Below are 25,872 nucleotides of genomic sequence, written 5' to 3' on the forward strand. Positions count from 1 at the left end.
CTTGGTGTTCTTGTGAAACGCCTAAGAGTGGAAGCAGGAGCTGTCTCTGACTCTTTTGCATGCTTGGGGACCCTTTTAATCCTACTGGGTTGCCTCATCCAGCCTTGATGAGGGTCTGTGCATAATCTTACTGTAACTTGTGATGCCATATTTGGTTGAGATCCCTGGAAGGCTTGCTCTTTTCTGAAGGGAAACAGAGGAAGGGTGGATCTGGGGGAGAGGGGAGCTGGGGGGGGGGGGAGACTGGGAGGAGAGGAGGGAGGGGAAACTGAAGTCAGGATGTAATATATGAGAGAAGAATAAATAAATAGGTAAATTTTAAAAACAAACGCGGGGAGAGGCATCCACTCTGGCTGAGCAATAGTTCCTTTTTCTGGCCTCACGATGACTCCCATGAGGAAGATGTAATTTTATATCCCTATGCAGAGCTACCAAAACGAAGATCTGTAACTTGTGCATGTTCAACTCTGAGTCCAGATGCCTGTGCTCCAGCTCCTTCACAAGTTTGATCTGTGTGCCTAGAATGTCACTTCTTAGATTAGGCAAAGCTTTGGCTGGTGGTCTGCAAAAGAGGGGAAATGGGAAGGCTGCTTCTCTGACCCCCATCACCCCTCCAGGTTCTTGACACCCCTCCTCAGGCCACAGCTTATATTTTGACTGCTGGAGCTGCCGATCCTTCATCAATGGTGGTTCCATATGAACAGTTTCTTTCCCATCTTCTCAGTGCAGGTCCCCTTCCCAACCTGCTCATTCTAAGAAAGCCTTCTCACATGAATAGAGCCTCTACTGTGCCCACCTACTGGGACAGAGCATGTGCCCTGGGGTTCCACCCTCATTCAGTAGCCTGGTCTGCATCCTTTCTCTGGAAGTTCCGGATCCCAACTCCCCCATAAGCCATTTTGGTTGCACAGTCTTTCAGTCACACAAGATATTCATTCACCCTCCGCCCCATCGTAAACAATGACACCAAAACGGATTGAGAATTTCAAATGCAGTTTATTGCAGCAAAACAAAGAAATGGGAAAGTTTCAGAGTGCTCCATAAAAGACAAACAACTCGCAAACACCGTATGTACAAAACCAAAGCAGCTGAGCGAGCTGCAGGATACAGGATGCTAAGGGCTGGTCCAGAGCACTGAGTGCTTTGGGCGCAGCAAAGAAGCCCTGGGTCTGACATCCTCTTTGAAATGTCGTGTAGGTGGTGGCAGTTCTGAGCTGTTACTCGAGCAAAACATAAAGTGGGGTCGTTACCAGAGGACTCAGATTGCTACTAATTTGAAAACTTCTTTGGAGGCAGAGCAGGGGAGGGAAAAGCGCAGAGGAAATAGGCTAAATTGGTGCGACTAACCATAGCTCTTTTCTCCAATAAGGCTGGTGCAATTGATCTTGGTCTTGTCAACCATATTTGGTCGTGATGGAAAGGGAGAGCTAATGGGGTGGTGAGCACCTCTCTATCTGGTCCCTCGGGAGTAACTAGTGGAAACAAACTTCACGCTAGAACTGCCACCAGAGGACTTAACGCCCCCGGAGCTGGATCCTCCACGGCCTCCTCCAGAGGAACCACCGTAGCTGCCTCCGGAGCTGCCCCCGCCCCCTCCAGAGCCACCTCTGTGGCCCCCACTGCTGCTGCCGCCGCCACCACTTCCGGAGCCGCCGCCGTAGCTGCCGCCTGCGGAGCCGCCGCCGTAGCTGCCGCCTCCGGAGCCGCCGCCGTAGCTGCCGCCTCCGGAGCCGCCGCCGTAACTGCCACCTCCGGATCCGCCGCCGTAGCTGCCACCTCCGGAACCATATCCGCCGCCACCTCGGCTACTGCTTCCGCTCATGCTGGTGTGACTGGTGCTCACCGCTGCAGAGAGACTCGGTTACACCCCATCCCTCTCAACTCATCCCACCCAGCAAAGCGCCCTGAGAAACCAGCTTGTACTTACACACGCTCACGTTGGGGGTGCATTCTCCAGACATCCTGCGGGGAAACAAACCAAACTCTTCAGGGCACGCACCCTCTCAGCCCCCGCTTCCCATGGGGCATATCCTAGACTCTCCCCAGTGTTCCCCATGAGAAAGTTGATCCTTAGCCTGGTGCCTCCCAAGCCTGTCGGTTTTCTCAGCCTGAGTCCAAACAGGGAGAGATCTCCTTAAATCAGACAAGGCTCTTACAGTTAGCTGGTGGGGCTCAGCTGCTCTAAAGGCTATGTCAAAAGATTCAGTGCAGCCACGATAAATTGTTCCATTTCAAATGTAGAAGAGGAATGGGGAGGCAGGGGACAAGTCAGAAAAAATTAGAGTGGAGAGGAAAGAAGAAAGAAAAGAAAAGAAATTAGGGCTTGTAAAACAAGTCCTTGTTTCCACCCCATGTAGTGATTTTCCCAAACCCAAGACAAATTGCAATCAGAAGGGAATCCCTAAGAAGTGACCGAGCTGAAAGGGACCTTCCTCACCTGATCTCCTCTCCTTCCAGGAGGGTCCTGTATGTGGCAATCTCCATGTCCAGGGCCAGTTTGGTGTTCATCAGCTCCTGGTAGTCACGGAGCAGTCTGGCGAGTTCCTCCTTGGCTTGTGTCATGGCATCCTCCAGCTCATTCAGCTTGCTCTGAGCATCTTTGAGAGCGTTCTCGCCACGCTGCTCAGCGTCACTGATGTTCTGTTGCATTTGTGCGACCTGGGAAGGGAGCACAGCGCATTACATGGTGCTAAAATCCTAAGGTGCTGAAATTTTACCACACGCCAACTTTGAACCTTCTGACTACGTCTCCTCACTCCTCAGCTCCTAAGCCTGCTCTGGTCAGGGGCTAGGCCATTTACTGTGACCATCATTTTTTTTTTTCTCTACTAGGTCATTTTCACAAAGTTCCCTTAAGAGTATCCCACATGAGAGCTAAATTCTGAAAGCTGACATAGTCCCCAAAGAGAATGGAGAAGGTGGTGTAGCATTGGTAAGGACTGCAAGACTCAAAATCAGGAAAGGTTCCCCCTGTGGCCAGAAGGTAACACCATTTTGTTGTAACTAAGGGTACCTGCTTCTTGACAGCATCAATTTCAGATCGAAGTCTCTGGACAACTCGGTTCAGCTCAGAAATCTCCATCTTGGAATTCTTCACACTGTCACCATGTTTACCAGCAGTGACCTGCAGCTCTTCATACTAAAGATGACAGGTTGGCTCAGTTAGACATGGGTAGAAACTGGTGTGCTTGGGCACACAGACACACCAGCAGGCACAGGACACCACATCAGACCTTCTAAAGAACCTGCTAAGCCCACATGTGTTTACCTTGCTCTGGTAAAATGTCTCAGCTTCTGCCTTGCTCCTCTGGCAAATGTCATCATACTGGGCCTTGACTTCGGAGATGATGCCGTCCAAGTCCAAAGTGCGGTTGTTGTCCATGGACAGGATGACATTGGTCTCACTGATGTGCGTCTGCATCTGAGACAATTCCTGGAGGACATAACAGTTCAATGACTCTTACAGAATCAAAAACCAGCTCAGAGGGATCCGCTCAGGGATTGGAAGGGAGGCACTCTGAAGAGCAGTGGGATCAGGACTCAAGGATCTCCATCGAGGTGTTTGAAACGCAAGTGTTTACCTCACGGTAGAGTGCTGTGAGGAAGTCAACCTCCTGCTGCAGGCTGTCCACCCTGGCCTGGAGGTCTACTTTGTTCATATAAGCCGAATCCACATCCTAGAGGAGCAGAGGTATCATAAAGCCATGTTCTTTCCAGGATGGGCCTCCTCTCTCTAGCCATAAAGGAATTTTCCTAGTAGAGATGGAATTCGGGATCTCCTCCTCTTTTCCCCAGTTAAATCACAGTTCTAGACTGTTCCATCTCCTCATGCCATAGAAAGCCTGCTTGACTTGCTGAGAACTTGGACTAACAACATGGCTCCTCTCTGCCATGGCCCTGATATCTACTGTCTCACAGGTGAGTCCCACCCCACAGAGCTGGCTCACCTTCTTGATGGTCACGAACTCATTCTCCGCATTGGTCCTCTTGTTGATCTCATCCTCATACCTGCAGGAAAGCAGAGTTGACTGGGCAGTGAAAGGAGCTTGAGGCCTGAAGCTCAGTGTTCCGGGTTAAAGGAGTCACTGCCCATTACTGCCTCCCTTCACAAGCAATGTCAGCTTCTGAGCACTCAAATCATTAAACTATCAATCTTCCGAGAAGATGAAGAGTTTGGTTGTGGTTGTTGTTTTAACACCCAGTTGATTTGCCCCTAACTGAGGGAAAGCCGTTGCTACATAAGTCATATTCCCAGCGTATCACTTTCCAGAAATCCTCTGGTCCCCAGCCTGCTTACGCCCCACGAGGCCCCTTACTTGTTCCTGTAGTCTTCCACCATGTCCTGCATGTTCTTCAGCTCCGAATCCATCCGTGATTGGTCGCTCTTCAGCTGGTCTACCTGCCTTCTGAGGTTGCCAATATATGACTCAAAGTAGGGATCTAAATTGTGGGTCCGGGTGGAGGTGTCCACCTGCTGCAGCAGCTCCCACTTGGTTTGCAGCACCTGGTTCTGTTGCTCCAGGAAGCGCACCTAGGAACAGAAGACCCGTTACCCCCAGTGCAGGAATGGGGTCTGTTTGGCCACTGAGCAAGACCAAGGCTTCATTGAAAAAGAACTTCAAGTCCCATTTGACAGCAAGAGACTTAGGGAGAAGCTGATTGAGGTGACATCAGTCTCAGAGCAAAAGCCAACCCACGGGTTAATCCAAAGAAGCCCTGGAAGAAGGTAGCTGTATATAGTCCAGCACACATAAAGTTACAGGAATGATGCTTTGAAATGGAAATGTGATACTTAAGAAGTTTGCCTTCCAACTGTTTTTAGACAGATAGAAACTTACATCACTGGGATATATACATTGTTCAAAGGTATGTTAGGAATATACCAAATTGGATTTGAAGTTTATTGTAGCTAAATTTATATTGACATTATTGATAAATTAGCAGAAAAGTCAAACATGGCTCATGTTTTTCTAGACCTGAACATTGGAGTATATGTATTTTTAAAATCTCCTTCCTAATCCAATACTCATGGGGAATTGCCAGGGATTAGCAATCCCTCTGACAGCACAAGACATTTGGTGCCAACCTACTCCATCCTTTCTGCTACTTCACAGGGCACCCTTCATGGCCAGGAAGACCCTTAGGGGTTTCTCATTTGCACCCTAGAAAATTCCCACTAGCCCCATGTCTATATAATCTTCAGTCAACAGATGTGAGTTCAAGTTCTTAGTTCAAGAGCCCAATAAAAAAGCAACAGGATGTCAGACACGCCCATCTTCGGGTTCCCTTTGTCCACTTAGCATCACTCCTGAGCACATGTCCCAGAATTCCATTCCACGTGTCCTTTCCGTCATCAAATGCAGACACACAATGCCAAGTCTACCCCATCTTGATGCTCAGTCTCACAGCCTCAGAGCAGATAGCTCTCCCTGAACTCCAAGCAGGTGAACTCACCTTGTCGATGAAAGAGGCGAATTTGTTGTTGAGGGTCTTGATCTGCTCTCTCTCCTGAGACTTCACTTTTTGAATCTCAGGGTCGACCTCCACATTGAGTGGCTGCAGGAGGCTCTGGTTGATAGTGACTTCCTGGATGCCACCAGGGGGGCAGACAGGCCCCATACCACCCCCAAATCTACCGCCCCCATATCCTCCACCACCAAAACCACCTCCACTGCCAAAACCACCACCACCAAAACCACCACCACCAAAACCACCTCCACTGCCAAAACCACCCCCCCCAAAGCCACCACCACCGAAGCCGCCACCACCGAAGCCACCACCCATGCCACCACCCATACCACCACAGTGTCCACCTCCAGCCACACTCATGGAGATGCTCCTGCCACCCCCAAGGTTAATAAGACTTTTACTTCCAAAGCCACTACCAGAGCCCCCACTCCCACAGAAGCCTCCTGAAAACCTCCCACCGCCGCCGCCTCCTCCACTGCGGCGCACAGAGCTACTGGAGGATTTACGGTGGAAGCTGACCAGGCCTGCAGAGCCGGAGCTGAAGCCCCTGCCGCCCCCGACCCGGCATATAGACCTGGAGCTACACTGTCGACTCATGCTGGCTTAGAGGAAGAGCAAAGACAGAAAGGAGAAGGAAGGAGCTGAGGACTCCTCTGCCTTGTGCCCAGCACCAGGCCCTTTTATACTGGGAGGAAATTGGGCTTGGTCCTCCGAGTCAGCGGAGATGCAGAGCCTGCAGAGGGTTTGGTTTGCCTGCAGCCATACAAGATTTTTACGAGCCTCAACAATACGATAAACACTACACACCTAGCTCACAGGATGGGCTCTCAAAATTGCTGTGCAGACAAGATTGACTCGTGTGGTAATCACTTTATCTGACAGGATCTCTCTCCAAGTGTGCGTGGCTTTGAGAAACTAGGACCCCACATTGACTCCTTGGTGTTTCTTGATAGGATTTTGTAATCCCCCGCACAACAGTATGCATGCCCGCACTCTCAGCCTGCCAGTGTAGGCTGCTTGAGAAGCAGGTGCAATTCCTCGAGCTTGGATCCCTAAAGGAGCTCTCATTTTCCCGGAGATCATCCTTTGAAACCCCAGCACTTACCAAATTACACCTCCTGGAACAGAGTAAAGGCTTTGGAAGCTAAAAATCAAATGTCTTCTAAAGCAGGCTTTTACAAATGCATTGTACTGATTGATTCAAAGAAGGGCAGCTGTCACCGAGCAGGAGAGATGGGTAGGTGGTCTGGAAGCACCTGAGGGGAACGCTGTGTTCTTTCCTAAGCTTCTTGGTTGTTCCTTTTCAAAGATAAACCCAGGGCAAGAAATGGGCAGAAGAGGCCAGCAACTGAAAATAGGTGGTGTGTAAATGCCAGTATAGAATGCTTGTGGTGAGATGGGTCGATACCTAGGACATGTGGTAAAGCAAAGTGGGGAAGTTGAGGCATGACAGTGGGTTTGGAAGGGACGGCAGTTATGGAAAACTGGCAAACCTGACCTGAGAAGTTCACAATGTTTCTAGAGACAGTGACAATGGCTATTGAGGGCGGGAAGTGGGGGAAAGCAAGTCAGAGGCTGATCATGTGCCAGAACTGTCTTACGGCTTACATGCAGTAAGTTAATGTTCATAGCAACTTTGAGAAAGATATTAATCCACCCATTTTTTAAATGAGAAAAATGAGGCAGGAGGGTTGAAAAGCCTCCCCAAACCTCCATAGGTGGTAAGTGGCCGTTTGAAATGTGAACTGAAGGTGCCTAGCTAAAGACAGTGTGTAAGATCCTAATCCATGATTTTGTATGTCAGCGTGCAACTGAGTTCACATTCTCCTGTGTGCTGTGCGGAAAACTGGACAGCATGAGACGCTGTCCTGCTGTGGAGGGCTCTGAAAGAAAGGTGATTTTATCCTCTGAGTCCTTGGCTCCTGGCACATGGGAACTATTCCTTCAAATCACTGCGAGAAGAGGAGCTTGAAGATGAGGGAGATTCTGCTTCCGTCCCGGTGTCAGCGTAGGCAGTACGCATCGTACCAGGCCGGGGCCTTCCTGAAGAGCAGTAGTTGATCGATCTTTACAGAACGTAGTGACACCGAGATCTGGAAAGACCTGAACCTACACCAGTGATCACTTGCGAACTTCTTAGAAGCCTGGCATGCTCCCCACCCTCAATGCAAATGGAGGGGAAGACACCTTCTGGAGGAGCCTGCTGCTCGGGCTTCTGGCTCCTTGTGAGTGCATGGGAATTCCCCTCAGTACAAACAAGCTCTGAAGGAGAGGGGCATCTGTAAAGACCATCCTCCCCAGTACCAGGCAGCTCTGAACCAGGGAATTCTGCCAACCCTCTGTGCCCTACTATCAAGCTTTCTCTTGTATCAGTGTTTGCCTACCCTCCTCCAAGAAGTACCCCAGCCTGTCCTCTGTCCCCCACTCCTCCAGTTCCCACAGCACTGTCTTCTGGAACTCTGTCCTCGTGCCCGCGTCCTTAGGCTGCTCACTAACCATCTCTTTAGGGAATGAGTAATCCGTGTCTTGGTAACAATGGGTACTGGAATGGCTTTGGTGTGCTAATGACTATTGCCTAACCATCTTCTGACAAGCAATCAAAATTCTTGTAGTCCAGCATACTCCCTTGTGAGACATATCATTCAGCACAATCGATTCCTTCTAGCATTTTGGAGGGGTGTGCATATGTGTCTGCATGCATGTGTATGTGCATATGTGCGCCAGCCAACAACAGATCTTTCCAATGAGCCCGGCTTCCCTAAGCAACCAACAGAGAGAAAACCAGGCAATGGTGACAGTTTATGGCTCTGCAAACACATTCTTGCAGGTGCCCTGAGACAGGGAAAGGCAGGAACTAGCAGGATCAAGAAGACACAAAATCACCCTCAACTTAAGTTCACATGGCTCACACAGGACACTTGTTTTCCCACCGGAGCCTGGGGAACTATGCCATTGAACTCACTATATGAAGCTGAAAGCTGAGGCCTGGAGAGGCTTAACACTCTCCAGCTAGGACAAGACACATGTGGGACCAGATCCTGGGCTTTCTGCCGACCTTCCTTCCAACATGGAGAAAGCAAGGGGACCTGGGGACCATTCTCATCTGCTCGAGCTCGAGGCTGCACCCACAGGCCTGCCTACCACAGAAGTGAGAATACGGTTCCAAAGAAGGAGATGGCATCTGCCCAGGTCACAGAGTCAATTCTTCGGGATGCTCCAGTTTCTGAATCGAACCCCTATTCTCTCTCCACAGCTCATTTTTAACCCCTAAAGGGTGGGAACTGCAGGACTGCTAGTGAGCCACAGTTACTTCCTAGGATGTCCTAGGATTCAGGATACCTTAAAAATGCCTGTGAAATAAAAGTGTAAGCCACACACTCAGAGAACACAGACATGAATGAAGAGGAGAAACAGCCCAAACTTCTGCAGGTGCCGAGCACTGGTAGGGGCTGTACCTCGTGTAGATGTTGCTGAGAGGTACTGGCCCCACTTTAAGAAAAGGTACCTTAGGCTCATAGAGGTTGAAATGTGTGCCCTCGGTCACTAGATGGTAACTGACAAGCCAGTCTTGTCCAGAGCGCATGCCTCTTGACCTTGGCCAGCCTGTGACCTGCATCATGTATACCGTCTCTGCTCAATCTCAAGCGGTGACCCCCCCTTTTCTCTGTCTCTCTTCATTTTCCCAGTTCGCTTCTTCTCTTTCTAATAAGGCCTTCCAGTATCCTGGCAATTTGCTCCAAAACTCATCCCACAGACAGGCTTTAGGCACACACACACACACACACACACACACACACACACACACACACTCACACACACAGTCTCACATCCTGATTAGCTGCTCTAGACTCTCATTTCGATGTACCACACCACTGTAATAACCAACCACTCAGCTTGTCAGTGGTCAGCCCAGACCTCACCTTCTCCAGGGAGGTTTCCTTGATTAACATCATGCTGCTGTTCTGTTGGACTGTTTCCCCCCTAAACCAGGTTACTGCCTTAGCTGAGCATATGCTCATGTACTGGCTCTTTTGCAGGTCTGTGTTGTATGTTTATTCACCAATACTAATCGTCCATGTCTCAGGGCTTCTCAGCCCCCTTTATGGGCCCCAGCAATGGAAGAGATAATCCCGACAGCACAAACTGAGAGCATTCCAGAACATCTGCACAGGCCCTTCCCCATCCCCCACCCCACCACTGCTGCCAAGAGGCAAGCTTTGGGGCACAGCAGGGGCAGGTGTGGTGATGTTTTGAGAGCTTTTTGAGGGATGGGACCTCGAAAAGAATTAAGAGGAACATGCAATGACAAGCCACCCAGCCCTGCGGGACTCTGCCAGGTCTGTGGGAGAAGGAAATTTCAGGGGAGTGGGGAAAGCTGAGGCCTGGGAGGAGTTCAGGGGAGTCACAGACAATGGGGAGGCGGGGTGAGATGTTGAAAGCTGACAAATGGCTGAGGAGGGGCCCGAGGCTTTTTAATGACAGATGGAAAGGTGCAGAGCAAGGGGCAGATTCATGGAAGGCAGGTGGCAAAGAGGACAGTCCCCAAGAGTCACTGCTGAGCAGTGGAGTAGCCAGCAGAGGCCAGAGAGGAGTGAACCCAAGAGGCCTATGTAGGGGAGAGATAGTGGATGCTGTATCAGTCTGTACTGGGGGTGGGGTGGGGAAGGGAGGTGCTGTCAAACTCCTGATTGCACATTTCTAGCTGTATGACCCTAAGCAGGTCACCAATCCCCTCTGAGACTAAGATTCCTCATTTGTAAAATGGGGGGATAAACCTGTCTTCCAAGGAGACTGCAGGGTGTAGATGGTAGATGCAGAGAAGGAAGCCAGTAGCCCTTTCATTTGGAAGGACCCAAAAGCTGATATAATCACTGGGAAACTTTTGGTACAAGCCCCTTGCTGAACATTGTCAAAATACTAAGGTTTAGGTTCTTGAAACTCCCCAGGACTTGCAAAGACCACAGGTTTGTCACAAGGAAGATAGTGCTGCATCCCATAGAAAGGATGCTAGCAGCCAGCGCCCATAGCAGAAGGGAGGCAGGGTTAAATGCAAGGAACCCTGGCTGAAACCATGGAATGTCTGTTCTATACTGTGGAGCAAAGCCCCACAGGGTGCAGTAGGCTGGAAGCCAGGCTGCAACTTAGAGCCCCCAAAGGCCTTCCAAGCTTAGCATTGGGACATTTGGAAATGATTGTTCATTCTGGAGAACCTCCCAGAAGCCCAAGTTCCCAGCCCAACCCAGCAACAGAGCAGTGATCAACTTGAAGACATCCAGTTTCCTGAACTGATCGGAAAGATGATAAAAACCAGGGCAGCAAAGCCATAGGAGCAACAGAGAGCTTGAAGAGGGACTGCTGGAGCACCTGGCTCTTTAATTTGAAGATCCTCCTGGGCCAAAGGGCTAGGCAATTGGGTGGCAATCTCAAGACTCCTCCTTAGACTGAGAACTTTCCCAGCCGAGACATGCACATCTCATCCAAGGTCAGATGGAGTTAGAACGGTGGTGAGCCAATGACTGTTCTTCCTGTTCACCATGTCCTAGATAAAAATCTCTGCAGCTGAGAAGCTGGTGGAATTAAATTTAGATTTCTATTGTGGCCCGCCCTGCCACAGCCTCCCAGGGGGAGGAGCAGCTGGCAAAGTTCTCCTGGAAGCCACACTAGCTCCTGCCAGTCCGTATCTGACGGGTGATGGATGATGGGCCAGCTTTGCTCTCCTTCTGGCTACCTACCTTATGGGAAAGCACTATCTCAGCATTATGGAATACCTCACCGAGCCCCCACTGGGACCTCCTAGATCTTGTCACAGTGACAATGGAAACCACATGAGCTGATACAAGCTAGGCCTTCTGTACAGTTAATAGACTTGCTTGTTATTCTCACTGGGATTGATCTGGGTGTGATGGCATTGGCCCTAGTGAGACTGCTCATTGACCAAGGAACCTTCTCAAGAGTCTTCCGATGGCTCCCAGTGCCAGTCTCCGTGGTTCAAGCCCTAGAGAACTCCCTGTTGCCCAGAACATAAGCATATAGACTCTAGATTCTAGACTCCGAGAGATCTTTGCTTGCCTCCTCCCCGTCTCCCACCACGCCCCTGCTCTGGAGCACCTCCCTGTCCACAATCCTAGAACTGGGGCATTTGGTTCCCTCCTTCTGGCCCACCATTTCCATTCCTCTCTGACTAAGATAGTCAAGTCTTTGGGAGTTAGAAAAGGCAGGGCTGTGTTTTCTGGGGCAATCCCAACTCCTGCACAGGAAGATGGGAAAGATGGCCTCCAACTAGCCCCATCCTGATGCTTTTTCCCAGAGTCACCCTGGGTTCCCTTCCAATCATCATACATAGATGAGTGATCCCAGGTCACACCCTCAACTGTGTCTAGCGCTGCCAGAAAGCTCAGGTTTGTTTTACGACCCTGGCTTGGCGCTTGGCCTTCCCTGGTGTCTGACCTTATTCTTCCTATTAAACATACAAAGTAGGATCCCCTATTTTCCTCTGGCTCTCCCACATGCACGCTTCGGGCAGCAGAAACGTGAAGTGCCTCCATGCACATATCCCCACCATCCTCTGTGACTTCCCTCGACCCTCCAAGGGGCCTCTCTCATCGCAGTTAAGCAGTTGCTGTCTCTCGTACAGAATCAAATCTACTGTAGCTCCACCTGGCCAAGTGGGTCATCAGCTGGGGCCAAACCTCCTTGTCTAGGCAGGCTCTTCAAATCTCTGCAGCTAATAAGCCCATCTCCCTCTGCCCCAGGCTTCTCTCCAGAACTTCCAGCCATTCCACGATGACCAGGCTTCTTATGCCCACCACTACTGCCCTGGTCACTGTTCTCTGAGTAGGCTCCTGTTACCAGTGTTGGCATTCAGAGCCCCCAGAGTGGTCTCACAACAAAAGGGACTGAAGGACTGAACAGGGCTCTTCCTGGTTCTCCTCTTCCTGGTTCCCACAGCTGTCTTCAGTCATCACCACGCCCTGTTGACTAATGTGTTCTCACCGACGGGTAAACGCTGTCAATCATTTTTGTGCTCAGTGCTGTCTATCCACCTCTTCCTTCGCTACTGCCCCGGCTCTTGGCTTTTTACTTTAAGTACAGAGCCTTGCTTCCATATCCTCTTTCTCTTCTTCTGTTGTAACAATCCCTCTGTTCATCTCTCCCTTTCTTAGCCTGCTTCCAACAGGCTGGCTGCCAAGACAGAATGTCAGGTGTGCCTGGGAACACATCTTACCAGTGTAGGTTGTGGTCAAAAGTGAATGCATCTCGGGTCTAAATTCTATCTGTATTCCTTCAATGAATGAGAAGCCAGGTCACAAATCTTACGAGGCTCCCTCACACCGACTCTGAAATCCCACCTATGAGGCAGTTATGGAGTGATTGGCTCCGTTTTTATAATTTCTGCATCTTGCTTCCCTTAAAGAATCTATTAAAGGTTCCCTGGCCCTTGTTCACCCCGCAGTGGATGGGCCTCCACTCAGTGAATGGGTCTCTGCTCAGTGGATGGGCCTCCACTCCCTCGCCTCCTGGCTCAGTTTTTCCCATGGCACTGCTCACTCTCACTCACACAGTCTCACACTTCCTTTCAGTCTCCTGTCCAGAGCACCCTCCCTGGCTTCCTGCCCACATCTGCTCCAGTTTTAACCCCAAGCCCCACACCACTCTCCAGTCTCTGCCCTCCAGTGACCCCTGCTGCAGCCCCATGTGCTAGCTCTGGGTCTGCTTGGGTCCTGGGGTTGGGGGAGGGGTATCGTTTCCACCATCAAGCTGGCGAGCCGGATGCATGCTCTGCTTTCTCTTCCCTCTGAGCCTCTCTCGCCTTATAATGCGTCATTTGTGCCGCAGTACCTCGAGATCCAGAAACCATTCTAGGTGGCATCTATCTCAGTGCCCAGGCCACTGCCTGCTGTACAATTATCCACAGCCATCACAGGAGCGACACAGATGTTGAACAACTGTGCAGCTTGCTTTTGCATGATTAGCAAGGGTGAGAGCTTGGGAGGCTTTTCAAGATGGTGCACTGCTTGTACAATAAAAAAATAACAAAGACAATAATCCTTGGGGGCTAATGATAGCACCGCGGGAACGTGCTTGCCTTACAAGTATGAGGGTCTGATTGATCTCCCAGAACCTACAGCTCAAAAGCCTGGCATGGTGACACACTGTAGAGGTAGTTGTCTACTAGGGGCAGTGCTCCAAGGGTGAAGCACAGACAACCACCCCTACCACACACACTTGCAATCTTAGCACCAGGTTAGGCAGAGATTGGTGGGTGCATGGAGCTCACTGGCTAGCCCGCCAGACCGGCCTAATTGGCAAGTTACAAGTCAGTAAGGGAACCTTTCCCCCCACAAAGAAGATGGACAACACCCAAGGACCAACAGCTGATGTCCTCTGGCTCCATGGGCAAATGCACAAACCTGCACACACATGTATGTGCCTGTATACATATATACCTATACTCACACACACACACACACAAAAAATAATAATGTCTTAACTTCCCAAATTTGAATTATTTCAAAGAACTAAAGAAATAATAACTCGTCTCCTGACCACACAATATACTGAGATCACAGAAAAATTTATTGTAGAAAAAAACAGGACTGCCAAGCCCTTCAAAGAACAGCTTCCAACCATGCAACTAAGTCACAAGCATTCCCCAGGGGACCCCTACAGAGAAGCCATTCCAGACAGAATTACAGACTCAGCAAGCCAGTGAAGGGGACTCCAGAATTTGGAAGCAAGGCCACATTCCCTTCCGTAACTGTTCATTGGCTAGTACATTCCTCTTCCTGCACCCTCAGCACAGTTCAAGGATTTTTCATAGAACTGTAAATTAAACTTTTAATTAGGAGTCAAAGTTTGGCAGCGTGCTCAGAATCAGAGATCAGAAGGGACTCGGGAGATCCGGGAGAGAGCGTTGGATTGCCGCCAAAACCCAGGCCATTTCCAGACTGGCCATAGGCCGGACCTCTCCACAACCCAAGTCAACACCTCTCATTTCTCAGGCCCTGGCTCTGGGATGGAGCAGGGCTGCCCTACAGGTGCCCGGTGTTTGGGCAATTCTCAGGAGAGCCTTTTGGAACAGAGTTCTAGAGGGGGCTGGCTCCAAATACAGGGGACTGCTGAAAGGGGCGGGCACAGACCCAGAGTTTGATTGTCCACCCCATCCCACTCCCACCCACTGCTGAAAACAGCCATTCCTTGGACAAGGGCTTAAGTTCCCATGCCCACTGAAACATCCCTACCTGGGGCTGTAAACCCAGGGAATCAGAACAACAAACCTACCCTTGCCATCAGGGTGAGGGAGCATGAGGCTACAGAGGAAGGAGCCCCGGTGGCCCTGGGCTCAGATGTGCCCCTCACTAAACAAGTTCGCCTTGCAATAGGCCTTTGGGAGGGAAGGTTTCAGAAGGTCACCCGAGGGGGTGGGGTATTATTTACTGAGCTACCCAGTTTTAGGAAAGGGCACCTGGGACTGAGGCCCCTAGTGATGTTGCTCTCCAAGCTCTTTTTCTTCATTGCTGGACAAGGGCCCTGGGGATCAGGACAATGGAGGGACCAGCGGAGGGGTGCCCCAGTGAACATGTATGTGTCTTTGACGAAATGAAGAGGCTGTAACTCTGACTTGCTTCCCCACCCAGAGTCGAAGTGACCGGGAAGCTTGCTGAGACCCATTGAGAAAAGGTAGGTGAGAGAGCCCGGGAGGTTTTGGCGAAAAGGCTGCCGCCGGAGAGGTACTGCAGCCGCGCGGCCGCTACTCCACCACGCGCCTGCGCGAGCTGTGGGTGGAGGTCTGCACTATCTGAGTGCGGGAGGAGCCGCCGCTCCGGCCGCCACCGCCGCCACCGCTGCCGCCGCCGTATTTGCTGCTGCTTTTGCTGCTGGAGCCGTAGCTCCCGGAGCCGTAGCTCCCGCCGCCGCCGCTCCCGCGGGAGCCCGCTCCTCCTCCGTAACTGCCACTGCCGCCCCCGCGGGAGCCGCCGTATCCGCCGCCGCCGCCGCCGCCGTAACCTCCTGAGCTGCCGCCTCCGCCTACCGTCACCTGACTGCTATGCACAGCTGTACCCGGGAAGGACAGACGCACAATGGTCAGAAGGACTCGACAGGGGGACCCAGCTACACCTGCCTTGAGTGCCTGCAGCCTGTGATCAGTGGTGACCTCCACTTTGCAAAACAGAGGCCGCTGGAAGTCAACTGAGCATTTCAAAAGGCTGCAGGCAGTCATTTAAGTGTGCCACCCCCGTTTAGAGTCAGGTCCTCTGTGCTCTCCTAATGATCCCTAGCCAGTGTTGTCAAGTACCACAAGCAAGAAAAGCAGGCCTCGCTCACTATGGTGTTCCTTGTATGAGACTAGAAAGCAAAGGCAACCCGGCCCAGCCCATCCAGCCTCCGTCCCTGCTACTTACAGATGCTCACTTGACTCTGCAACTCCCCTGACATCCTGTGAAATCAAAACACAACCATCAGCCATAGGAGCAGGGACGCTGGCGTAAGGGTAGAGTTGTCCCCTCCCCGAGCACTTCCATGAAGCCTCATAGCATTTGTGGGTCACACCTGGCCGCACTTAGCTTAGGCCGGAGTACAGGAGCATGGTGCTTGGGAGAAAGCGGGTGGTAGCAATGGCTTCTCCCCTCCCCTTCTAACCTATCCGTCCTAGCTTGAACGTTTCTGCTCACCGTGGGCCACCAATCCTTCTGGGAACACCTGGCAAAGCTTTTCTCCAGCCTCAGTGCCTCATGGGTACATCCACATCTTTGGCCCATGGTGCACCCACCTGCTCTCCTCGCCCTCCAGCAGCTGGCGGTAGGTGGCGATCTCCACATCCAAGGACAGCTTGGCCCCCAGCATTGCCTGGTAGTCTCTCAGCAGCCTGGCCAGCTCCTCTTTAGACTGCTGCAGGGCCTCGTCCATGTCTTGCAGCTTCTGCTTTGCATCCTGGAGAGCCCTTTCTCCTCTCTCCTCCGCATCGGCAATGGACCCATGCATCTGTTCGATCTATACCAGAGACAAGCGGGGCACCACAGAGGTCTTGAGCTTCTGGACTCTGACCCGAGCCTTAGGGGAGTTGGCATGTCTGGTGAGCCCACCGTGAGCACCCATCACACCTGCTTCTTGACGGCAGCGATCTCTGCCTGCAGCCTCTGGATGCTGCGGTTGAGCTCAGCGATCTCCATCCTGCTGTTCTTCAGGTCGTCTCCGTGTTTCCCGGCTGTCACCTGCAGCTCCTGGTACTGTGGGTCAGAGGCAGCACCATGGTCAGCACCTGTGGCTCACTGGGGTCGCTCAGACAAAAGCTCTGGGCTGTTGTCTCTTGGAGTAAGGCCACCTAGAGTTGTGATCCTACATACACCCATCCCTCAGCTGAGGGTCAAAAAGACATGTGTAGACACAGTACGTACACACACACACACACACACACACACACACACACACACACACACACCACTGTGGCAAGCCTCCCTCCTCCCTCATTTCCCCGTCTCTGGGCAGGCTCAGATTCCACCCAGACAAATCTTTCTCAATGCCTTTTACCACCTAGGCTTTCACACCATCCTCACTCACACTGGGACCCCCTCACTCTCTCCCACCCACCGTATTTCTTGTCCCTTTTCCAGGGTGGTTCTCCTAGCAGGAAGGTGCTCCTGGCCTCAGAAGCCCTCAGAGCACCAATGTTCACTGTTTTCTCTCCCCTGTGCCAGGCATCAACCAGACTACACACAGGGCATCCTCAGAAGAGCTGAAGAAAATGTGCCTTCTGACAAAGCTCCCCTTCCCCAGTGACAAAACCCACTGCACCCCAGAACATTCGTTTTCAGTCTGTGGGACAGAGGCCAGTGACCTTGGAGTTGGCTCCAAAATTCACAAAGCAGATCACCACATCCTGCTTACTCAGAATTCAATGCCTGGGCTGCCAGCCTTTGTTCCTTCAACTAGGGTCTTAACCGCTCGGAAACATGAATTCATACCTAAGAGGTATCAGAAAATATGCCCAACGGCGTAGTGACAAATGATCACCCAGTAAGTTTCCACACTGCTAAGAAAGTGGTAGACTATTTGGAGTCACAGAACGTCATTTCTCAGTGATATATAAAAGAGAAAATAGAAAATAAAAAGAGATAGTGTCACAGAAAATAAAAATAACAAATGTGGTAGTTAAAGAACATGTTTGTAGTTTGCACGCCTGAGTTTAGTTAGTGTGTAATGGCAGTCGCTTGTTACGAGGCTTGGGAAAATTAGGCAGTCTGGCACCTATGAGTTCTCCATAAGTGTTAACTAAAAGAAATAGGAAAAGCAGGCAGGCACTCACCACACACAGCCAGAGTGGTAAGAAGAGGAGGAGGAGGATCTTTTTGGGAGTGCAAACTTGGAGCCCGATCTCACCTTGCTCTGGTACAGTGCCTCCGCCTCGTCCTTGCTCTTCTGAGTGATTAATTCGTATTGGACACGCACTGCATCGATGATGCTGTCCAGGTCCAGGGAACGGTTATTGTCCATCGATAGGATGACATTGGTGTCACTGATGTTGGTCTGCATCTGGGACAGCTCCTGTGAGACATGGAGCACAGTTCATTCCTTCCACCCACCTCCTAGAGCCTCAGTCTTCTTCCTGCTTCTCCCTCAAGGCTGTCTGGGGAAGCCAGAATCTGAGCTAGAAGGGCCTCTTGGGGGAAAGCTCTCTGAGTTGTTATATGCTATGAAATATAAACGGAGGGTCTTAAGTATCTCGACCAAAAGCGATGGGGCCCAGGCATCTTGGCAGGAGGAAGGAGCCCCTGACTGCCTTCTCCATCATGCCTCTCTTGTACTTGCTGTCCCGACCTGCAGGGCGGTTCACCACCTTTTTGCTACAGTTCTTTGAAGGACACAGTTGCTCCTTGTAGCCGTAAGAGCTCTCAGTGACAGCAGAAAGGACTCCAGTTTGGAGTCACCTGGCTAGCCGCTTGACCAAGCAAATAATTGAATCTCTCAGTTCATAGTTCTTCTGCTGAACGGACATGCCCACAAGGTGAGTAGGGCTTCTAATACAGCACTCAGCTGGGAGCACAAACCCCCAAGTTGGGCCTGGGGCACAGACTACCCTGCTTCCCTTCCATTTGTCTTCTCCACACAATCCCTTCTATCGTTTTCTACAGGGTTCTCCCAGAGCCTGATGGACTTCCCACAGAGCATGAGGACCTGATTGTTACCTCGTGTCCCGGGTGGCCTGAGAGAATACAGCAGGAAAGTACTTCCCCCTCACCTACTCAAGATCCTCACTGCCCCACCCACATCTCCACTGCTCCCACCAGAACCCTTGAAGTTGAGGGAATGGCTGCCCCAGTGTGAAGAGTTGGGAGACTGGTGTGATGAGCCTTCTCCAGCTCATACTCTTATGGGATGTGAGGAAAGAAAAGGTCTTCTCCTCAGGACTGAACTCACCGTATCAAATAGATATTTCAGGAAGTTGACCTCCCCATACAAAGTGTCCACTTTGGACTGCAGGTCTGATTTGCCCATGAAAGCAGCATCCACATCCTGAGTGACAAAAAAAAAAAAAAAAAGTTTGACTTCATCACCCAGGCATTGCCTGACATCAGCTTCATGGCTGGTCCCAGGCCAGTGGCAAATGTTCTCTGGGTTTAGTTCCTGGCTAAAAATGTCATCACTTCAGTCAAATCAGGGACCTAGGAACTGACACTCCTAACCAGAAAGAGGCACAGCAACCTCCACACGTGAGTCAGCCACCTCTGCTCCCCAGGTCCCTCCCCAGATCTCAAGGCAGTGTCCGTCTGACTTCCTTTCTGTGCAAGTGCCCTGCAATCGGGCAGAGCCTACATCGTGCTGGCCCAAGGGTTCACCTGTCCATAGCACAGAGCGTCCCTCAGGGGTTTGTCCCACCCAGTCCTCGGCTCCCCGATGACCCCTCTTTCCCTCACCTTCTTCATAACAACGAAGTCATTCTCGGCATTGGTCCGCTTGTTGATTTCATCCTCATACCTGTGATGGAGGCAGGAGGCAGGCTGCAAGGGCTAACCTGGGCTCCCTGAGGTTCAGCCTCCCCGCAGAGAGCCTAGACTTCCCCAAGCCTCCACTGTCCTGAACCCACAGCCTTGCTTCCAGCACCGCTGACCCCTGCCAGGGCCTGGTGTTCTGGCCTCACTGATGAATGACTGGGGGGAGCTCCCAATCCTCCTAACCAACAGTAAGGACAAGGACCCGACATGAAGAACTCAGAGACACACAGAATGTCCCCAAATGTCCCTATTTGTTCTGATGTTACAACTTTATAAATGTTTTCCTCGAACTTTTCCATGAATTCCATAAAGTTGACAACCATTTGACTAAATCTTTTAAGAGAAAAACATTTCACCTACAGTTCTGTCCCCACCTATGACCTCCAATGTGAGTTTTATTTTTTCCAATAGACTCACACACGTGACCCTCCCGTGACCCAACACAGTAAGCATTTCAAGGTGATGTTAAGAGAAGCATCTGTACCCCTTGAGGTGGGAGATGTAGGAGACGCCCCTTAGGCACTCACAGTTGTTCATGAACAGCTGGTCTGAAACTCAACTCCTGCCATCCCTACCATCACTGCCAGTAATGCCTGGTTCTTAGTAAAGCACCAATACTAAAAACTGTTAAGTATCATTTCAACCAGTGTGTCTCAGTGTGGTCCCCAAGCCGCTAGAATTATCATCACTTGGAAATATGTTCAACATACATATGCTCTGGCTGCATCCCGACTCCCTGGATCAGAACCACTGGGGTGAGACACAGAGTCTGATACAACGTGGTGCATGCTTAAGTTTAAGAACCACAGATCGGCTCCTCACAGTACTCAGCAAGGAGGGGGCACTCTAGACAGAGAGATGAGCTTGTAGGTGGGGCTTGCCCTTTCCTGCTCAATATAATTGACAGCTGCCTGTCACTGCTATCCTCCAGGACTGTCACATGTAAAATGTCACCCACTGCAGTCATACAATGCAGAGCCCACATGGCTGCCCCTGGTCCCACTGCAGCAGCAGGACCCTGCCATGCTTCTCCTTGACCCCTCCCCTGCCTGGATCCTTACTTGCTCTTGTAGTCCTCCACGACATCCTGCATGCTCCTGATCTCCAAGTTTTGGCGCGACCGCTCGGAGTTCAGAAAGTCCACCTGCCTCTGCAGTTGACTGATGTAACTCTCAAAGAGAGGCTCCAGGCTGCTGGTCCGAGTCGAGGTGTTCACCTGCTGCAGCAACTCCCATTTTGTCTGTAGCACTTGGTTCTGCTGCTCCAAGAAGCGCACCTAAAGAGCAAGGTCCCCAGTATACCCCAGGCCATGAGTCAGAACAGCTTTCTCCATGGGAAGAGCCATCAGCGGCCTTACAGCACACTCAAGCCTCAGAAATTCAAGACGGGCCTTCAGGCCATCAGGAGAGGTAATGCGGTTTCTCAGGTCACCTCCAGCCAGTTTCATCCAGTTACACCCCCTTACATAACAGAGCTCTCACCCCACACTCAATTCATCCATGCCAAAATGAGCAATTGCCATTTCCTTTGCCGTTACGATTGGAGTGTAGGGGCACATGGCTGAGGACGAGAAGGCAGCAGGAACAGCGAGTCTTGGAACATCCTGGGCAAGTTTCGGTGGGTGCCGCCGGCATCCACTACCATGTGTGCTGCCTGAAACTGTGGTTTTCTTTTTTTTTTTTTTTTTTTGGTTTTTCGAGACAGGGTTTCTCTGTGTAGCTTTGCGCCTCTCCTGGAACTCACTTGGTAGCCCAGGTTGGCCTTGAACTCACAGAGATCCGCCTGGCTCTGCCTCCTGAGTGCTGGGATTAAAGGCGTGCGCCACCACCGCCCGGCATCTGAAACTGTGGTTTTCAAGACAGCAACCTCATTGAAATGCTATTACAGCCCAGTCAGGATTTTCACAGTGAGTGCTTCCCCTCTTTTAAATCCCGCAATGCATTTAAATGCCCCAAGTAAGAACTTTGTGCTGACAGCTATTTGGGGAAATGCCGAGACTACTAGTTCCTTGTTAGTCCAGGAAATAGAGGGTGGACATGGCCCTGTTTTTTCATCGCTTCTTCCCCTCAAACTGTGGGAACAAAGACTGGACACAGAGTGGGGGCTGGCTGCCTAGATCAAGTGCACGGATTGTCCTTCACGTCACAAAGCCCAGCTTTCACTGTCCCCTGCCAGTTGCCCGTGGGTGGAGCTTCCTCTCCCATGAAGTGATAGAGATGACTGTGCCAACTGTGTACTTCCCTCGGGAACTACGTGTGCGCGTGCACACACACACACACACACACACACACACACACACACACACACATTCTCACATATTCATATACATATGTAAATGTTCACCATATGCTTATATATACATATTTACATGCACAAGTATTCACATTCACACACACAGGCATATTCACATATACTCACATTCACATGCACACACTCACTTGTACACACAAACGTATTCCTACATAAATATATTTATAAACACATCCATTCACACATACACATTAAGAGAGAGAGAGAGAGAGAGATCTCCAAGTCCAGCTCCCTCCTCCAGGAGCTGTGAAAAGGAGGGGGAATCAGAACAGCACTTTGCAGACACTATCCTATGATGACGGACTATAAGTCACTCAGAGTCGCCAGGCCCCTGAGACTCCACCTGCCTAAGGAACCAGACCTTGCCAAGTCCCTTTGAATTCTGACTCTAATCAGAAGAATGTGTGTAGGGAACATCATCTCTCAGGCTTATCTTGGCTGGTTGTATCATAGCAAGGGATTGAGTAATCAGTTCTCAGAGCAGACCTGTCAGCACAGCTTGTAACACCCCCACGAGGAATTCCTGCCACTATCTATTTTTGTTCTGTGGTGACACTCCCAGGGAGTGGAAAAATCAGTTCTACACTCCATTACAGCCTTGTGTTTGGTGACAGTGGCATAGTGGGTATGGGCCTTCTCAGGTTGTGGCTTTTATTCCAAATGAGACAAGGTGCCAGGGGAGTATTTATGATGGAGAGGGTGCTGTCCTTTCGAGGGACGGCTCTGCTGTGCTGTTGGGAACAGGTCAAGCTGTACTAATGGGAAAGCAGGCCAAGAAATTATAGTAACAAAAGCTTGCTTTCTCCCAGATTGGAGGCCAGCTGGCTGATGGTCATCACGTCCTGCTCCAAAGGGAGAACAGGAAGTCACTATCTCCTGTACCTTGCTACCTGGCTGTAAAACTAAATGGGCCTCTGTTGATGGCAGGAGCCTTGATCCAGTGAAAACCCCGGATTAATTTCCAGAAGTCTGTGGTACTTGGTCGATGTCAGTTTTCCCCGCTCCTCCCTTGGCCAACTTTGAGCTCCTGGTAGCATCTCCTTCACTATTAAGTCCTTGCTCCAGGCAAGCCTTTGAGTTTCTCTTCCAGAGTGATCAGAAGTAGCCACAAGCACCTGGTTCTGTTGAACTCCCCGGGGCTGCCCATGACCTGCCCTCTATATCCTCCTCCTGCTCACACACCGCTCCATCTCCAACACTCACCCTGATATCAAGCAGTGCCATTGTGCCCCCTCTGCAAGTGCCAAAAGGAAGGTTTTTACTGTCTGCCAACCTCTCCTCAGGGAGCTCAACATGAGGCACACCTAATCAGTGAGTTTGGGTAAAGGGCTCCGTGGTGGCCCTTTGCTGGCCCCAGGTGACGTAAAAAGGGCAGCTCAGACAGAATGCCTCATTACATATTACTGACCTTCGTTTCTGGAGAGACCTGCCACCAGCACACCCACTTGAAGCCTACGGCAGCTTCCCAGCTGCTGCTGCTGCTGCCTGTCCCTCTACCCTGTCACCACCACGCTCCCTTCTGGCACTTTCCCAGAAATTTTGACATTTGACATTCCCTAAAGGGGGTCACACTTTTTGTGCCTCCTTGCTGCATGGACATTCTCTCTGCCTGAGAGCTGTTTGGCTTTTCTTTCACCTTCAAGACCCAGATAAGCCTCAGGGTCTTTCAGGGAAGCACTCCCAGGATCCAGCAGACACAGCTCATGGGACCTTCAGGCTGCCATGACCCAAAGAGTACCCCCATAGTACCACATCTCCTGTAAACTGTCACAATTCCCTGCCATTCAGTTTTGGGGTTCCCTGTAGCTTCTGTGTGTGGTGGCATACAGTAGACCTAATAAAATATTGTGAATTGAATGGAAATGGGGCAAATGGGCAGGTTAACTGATAGGTGGGCAAATGGGTAGGTTGATACACATTTGAGTGTATAGCAGGGAATGGGTGCAGGCATAAATTGGGTATGTATATGAGTGTGGGTAGAAATATGGGTAGATAATATTTATTATGCATGACGGATGGGTGGGTGGGTGGATAGATATATAGATAGATGAATACAGATGGATAGATGGATGGATGGATGATGGATAGATGTGTGGGTGAATAGATGGATGGGTATGTGTGTGGAATGGATGGATAGATGAGGGTGAGTGGATGGGTGGATATACTGGATGGATGCATAGATGCATGGGTGAGATAAGAGATATATAGAGGTGAGTGAATGGATGGATAGATAGATGGGTGGATGGAGATGGATGGATGTGAATAGATGGATGGGTAATGGATGGATGTGTGAGCCTGAGGGGATGTGGATGGATAGATGTGTGGATGAGTAGATAAATGGATGATGAATGTGGGTAAGCAGGTGGATGGGTGAATGAGTGTGTGTGGATAGATGGATAAGTGGATGGATGGATGGATGGATGGATGGAAGGAAGGAAGGAAAGAAGGAAGGAAGGAAGAAAGGAAGGATGGATGTGGTTGAGTTGGTAGGTGGATGAGTAGATATGTGTGTGTGGATGGTGGGTAGAAGGATGGATGTTGGGTGTGAGCGGTTAAATGGGTGAATGGGTGACTAGGTACAAAGATGAATGGAACATGGGTAATGATGCCTGAGAGTGAGATTATTGTCATTTGTATCCATTGGGTATTGTCACACCCCTTATCTGCTTTCCTACTAAAAAGGAAAGATTTTTAAAAATGCATCCCTGAGAGGCCTACATTAAATACTATCTATGTGAAAGCCCAGATCAAATGCTTCCTTTGGGTCCCAGAACACACAGAAGAGGAGTCATCCTCTTTGTGACTGTCGTCATCAAACCGAAAGAGCACAGTAGTCGCAGCACTATGGCGGAGTGTGGGGCCCTCCTGGTCATTTGAACGATGACCAAGGACTCTGTCTGCCCCTGAGGTACTCACCTTGTCGATGAAGGAGGCAAACTTGTTGTTGAGGGTCTTGATCTGCTCCCGCTCCTGGGTCTTGACCCTCTGAATTTCAGGGTCCACCTCCAGGTGCAGGGGCTCCAGGAGGCTCTGGTTAATAGTTACCTCATGGATACCCCCGGGAGGATAAGCAGGACCGAAGCCCCCAAACCCAAAATTGCTAGCGCCAAATCCGGCACCCCCAAAGCCGCCTCCATATCTGCCACCACCGTAGCCACTGCCTCCAAAGCCACCACCCCCAAAGCTTCTTCCTCCTCCAAATCCTCCTGCTCCTCCACCCGGGCAGAAACCACTGGCGCTCCTCCCCACTAGGCTTCCAAAGATGCTTTTACTACCGCCCAGATTGTAGAGACTCCTGGAGCTAAACCCCCCTCCATAACCACTGCCACCACACCTCCCCCGTGCCAGACACACAGACCCCACAGCCTGTCTCCCACCGCCAAAGCCTGAGGAGGACCTACTGCTGTAGGCCCTCCTGCTCCTGGAGCTGAATGCAGACTGAGAACTAAACCGGTGGTTCATGGTTGCTAGGGCAACCAGAGGACGCAAGGGCCCAGCTGGAAGGAGGCAGAGAGCAGGAGGGAAGGAGCTGTGACTCCCTTGGAAAGGATCTGGCTCAGTCCCTATATATACACACACACCTGCTGGGCTGGACGCCTGGGAGGGAAATATTTGCAAGTAACATCTGCTTAAAAAACCTCACACCTATGTGTTGCTGAAATTACATTGCCAACAAACTCCCCCAACTTGATCATTTATCATTCATCTCTTACTACCAGAGATCGAGGGGGAGCAATCTCTCAGGATCTCAGTGTTGGAAACTCCGGTAGAGTTTCTCCTCAAATCTCAAACTGATCTTTTCCTAAGAAACACGGTTGAGTTGTTTGCTTTGGGGTGTGCCTGAGAGATCGGGGGTAAAACTATGGAGTGTCTAGTGACCTTGGGACCACAGCTGGGATGAGACACTCGCTGTAACAGGCCTGTCCCTGTGCACAAAAATGGTTTTGTTTTGCATTTTTTTGTGTGACAACAAAGTGTTTTATGAGCATCTCCCTGTATTAATGTCTCCTAGACTCAAAGGTAAACTATCCCAAACTATATCCTCCTGTTCTAGCATTTCTAAACTGACACTGATAATATTTTTGTAAAAAAACAAAAGGAG

The 25,872-nt window shown here is 50.7% G+C and overlaps 1 protein-coding gene across 2 annotated transcripts; it reads right to left on the reverse strand.

The window, feature by feature from the left end:
- Positions 1 to 976: 976 nt before the first annotated feature.
- Positions 977 to 25,259, reverse strand: LOC128117133 (keratin, type II cytoskeletal 1-like). Of its 2 annotated transcripts, XM_052749027.1 has the most exons (18): positions 24,687 to 25,259; positions 20,522 to 20,736; positions 19,383 to 19,443; positions 18,886 to 18,981; positions 17,848 to 18,012; positions 16,572 to 16,697; positions 16,241 to 16,461; positions 15,873 to 15,907; positions 15,450 to 15,525; positions 5,455 to 6,019; positions 4,317 to 4,531; positions 3,948 to 4,008; positions 3,582 to 3,677; positions 3,269 to 3,433; positions 3,014 to 3,139; positions 2,438 to 2,658; positions 1,924 to 1,962; positions 977 to 1,856 (listed from the first exon to the last, which is right to left on the reverse strand). In XM_052749027.1, the coding sequence occupies exons 1-18, from the start codon at positions 25,230 to 25,232 to the stop codon at positions 1,451 to 1,453; spliced, it is 3,435 nt and encodes a 1,144-aa protein (XP_052604987.1). In that variant the 5' UTR covers positions 25,233 to 25,259; the 3' UTR covers positions 977 to 1,450. The 2 variants fall into 2 exon arrangements, with proteins under 2 accessions (XP_052604987.1, XP_052604988.1); XM_052749028.1 differs by lacking the exons at positions 15,450 to 15,525; positions 15,873 to 15,907; positions 16,241 to 16,461; ... (4 more) ...; positions 20,522 to 20,736; positions 24,687 to 25,259 and having other exon boundaries at positions 977 to 1,845; positions 1,928 to 1,962; positions 5,455 to 6,066.
- Between the last annotated feature and the right edge of the window lie 613 nt (positions 25,260 to 25,872).

This window comes from Peromyscus californicus, unplaced genomic scaffold (assembly GCF_007827085.1).
Source record: "Peromyscus californicus insignis strain IS unplaced genomic scaffold, ASM782708v3 Scaffold_20__1_contigs__length_68692818, whole genome shotgun sequence".
Lineage (NCBI taxonomy): Eukaryota > Metazoa > Chordata > Mammalia > Rodentia > Cricetidae > Peromyscus > Peromyscus californicus.

Bases quoted from the DNA above. Each gene is read 5' to 3' on its own strand.
- LOC128117133 (XM_052749027.1), bottom strand. From the start codon at position 25,232: ATGAACCACCGGTTTAGTTCTCAGTCTGCATTCAGCTCCAGGAGCAGG. The intron at 3,678-3,947 runs GTGAGCCAGCTC...CTGCTCCTCTAG, and splicing joins AGTTCGTGACCATCAAGAAG to GATGTGGATTCGGCTTATAT. The intron at 3,140-3,268 runs GTAAACACATGT...TGTCATCTTTAG, and splicing joins AGACATTTTACCAGAGCAAG to TATGAAGAGCTGCAGGTCAC.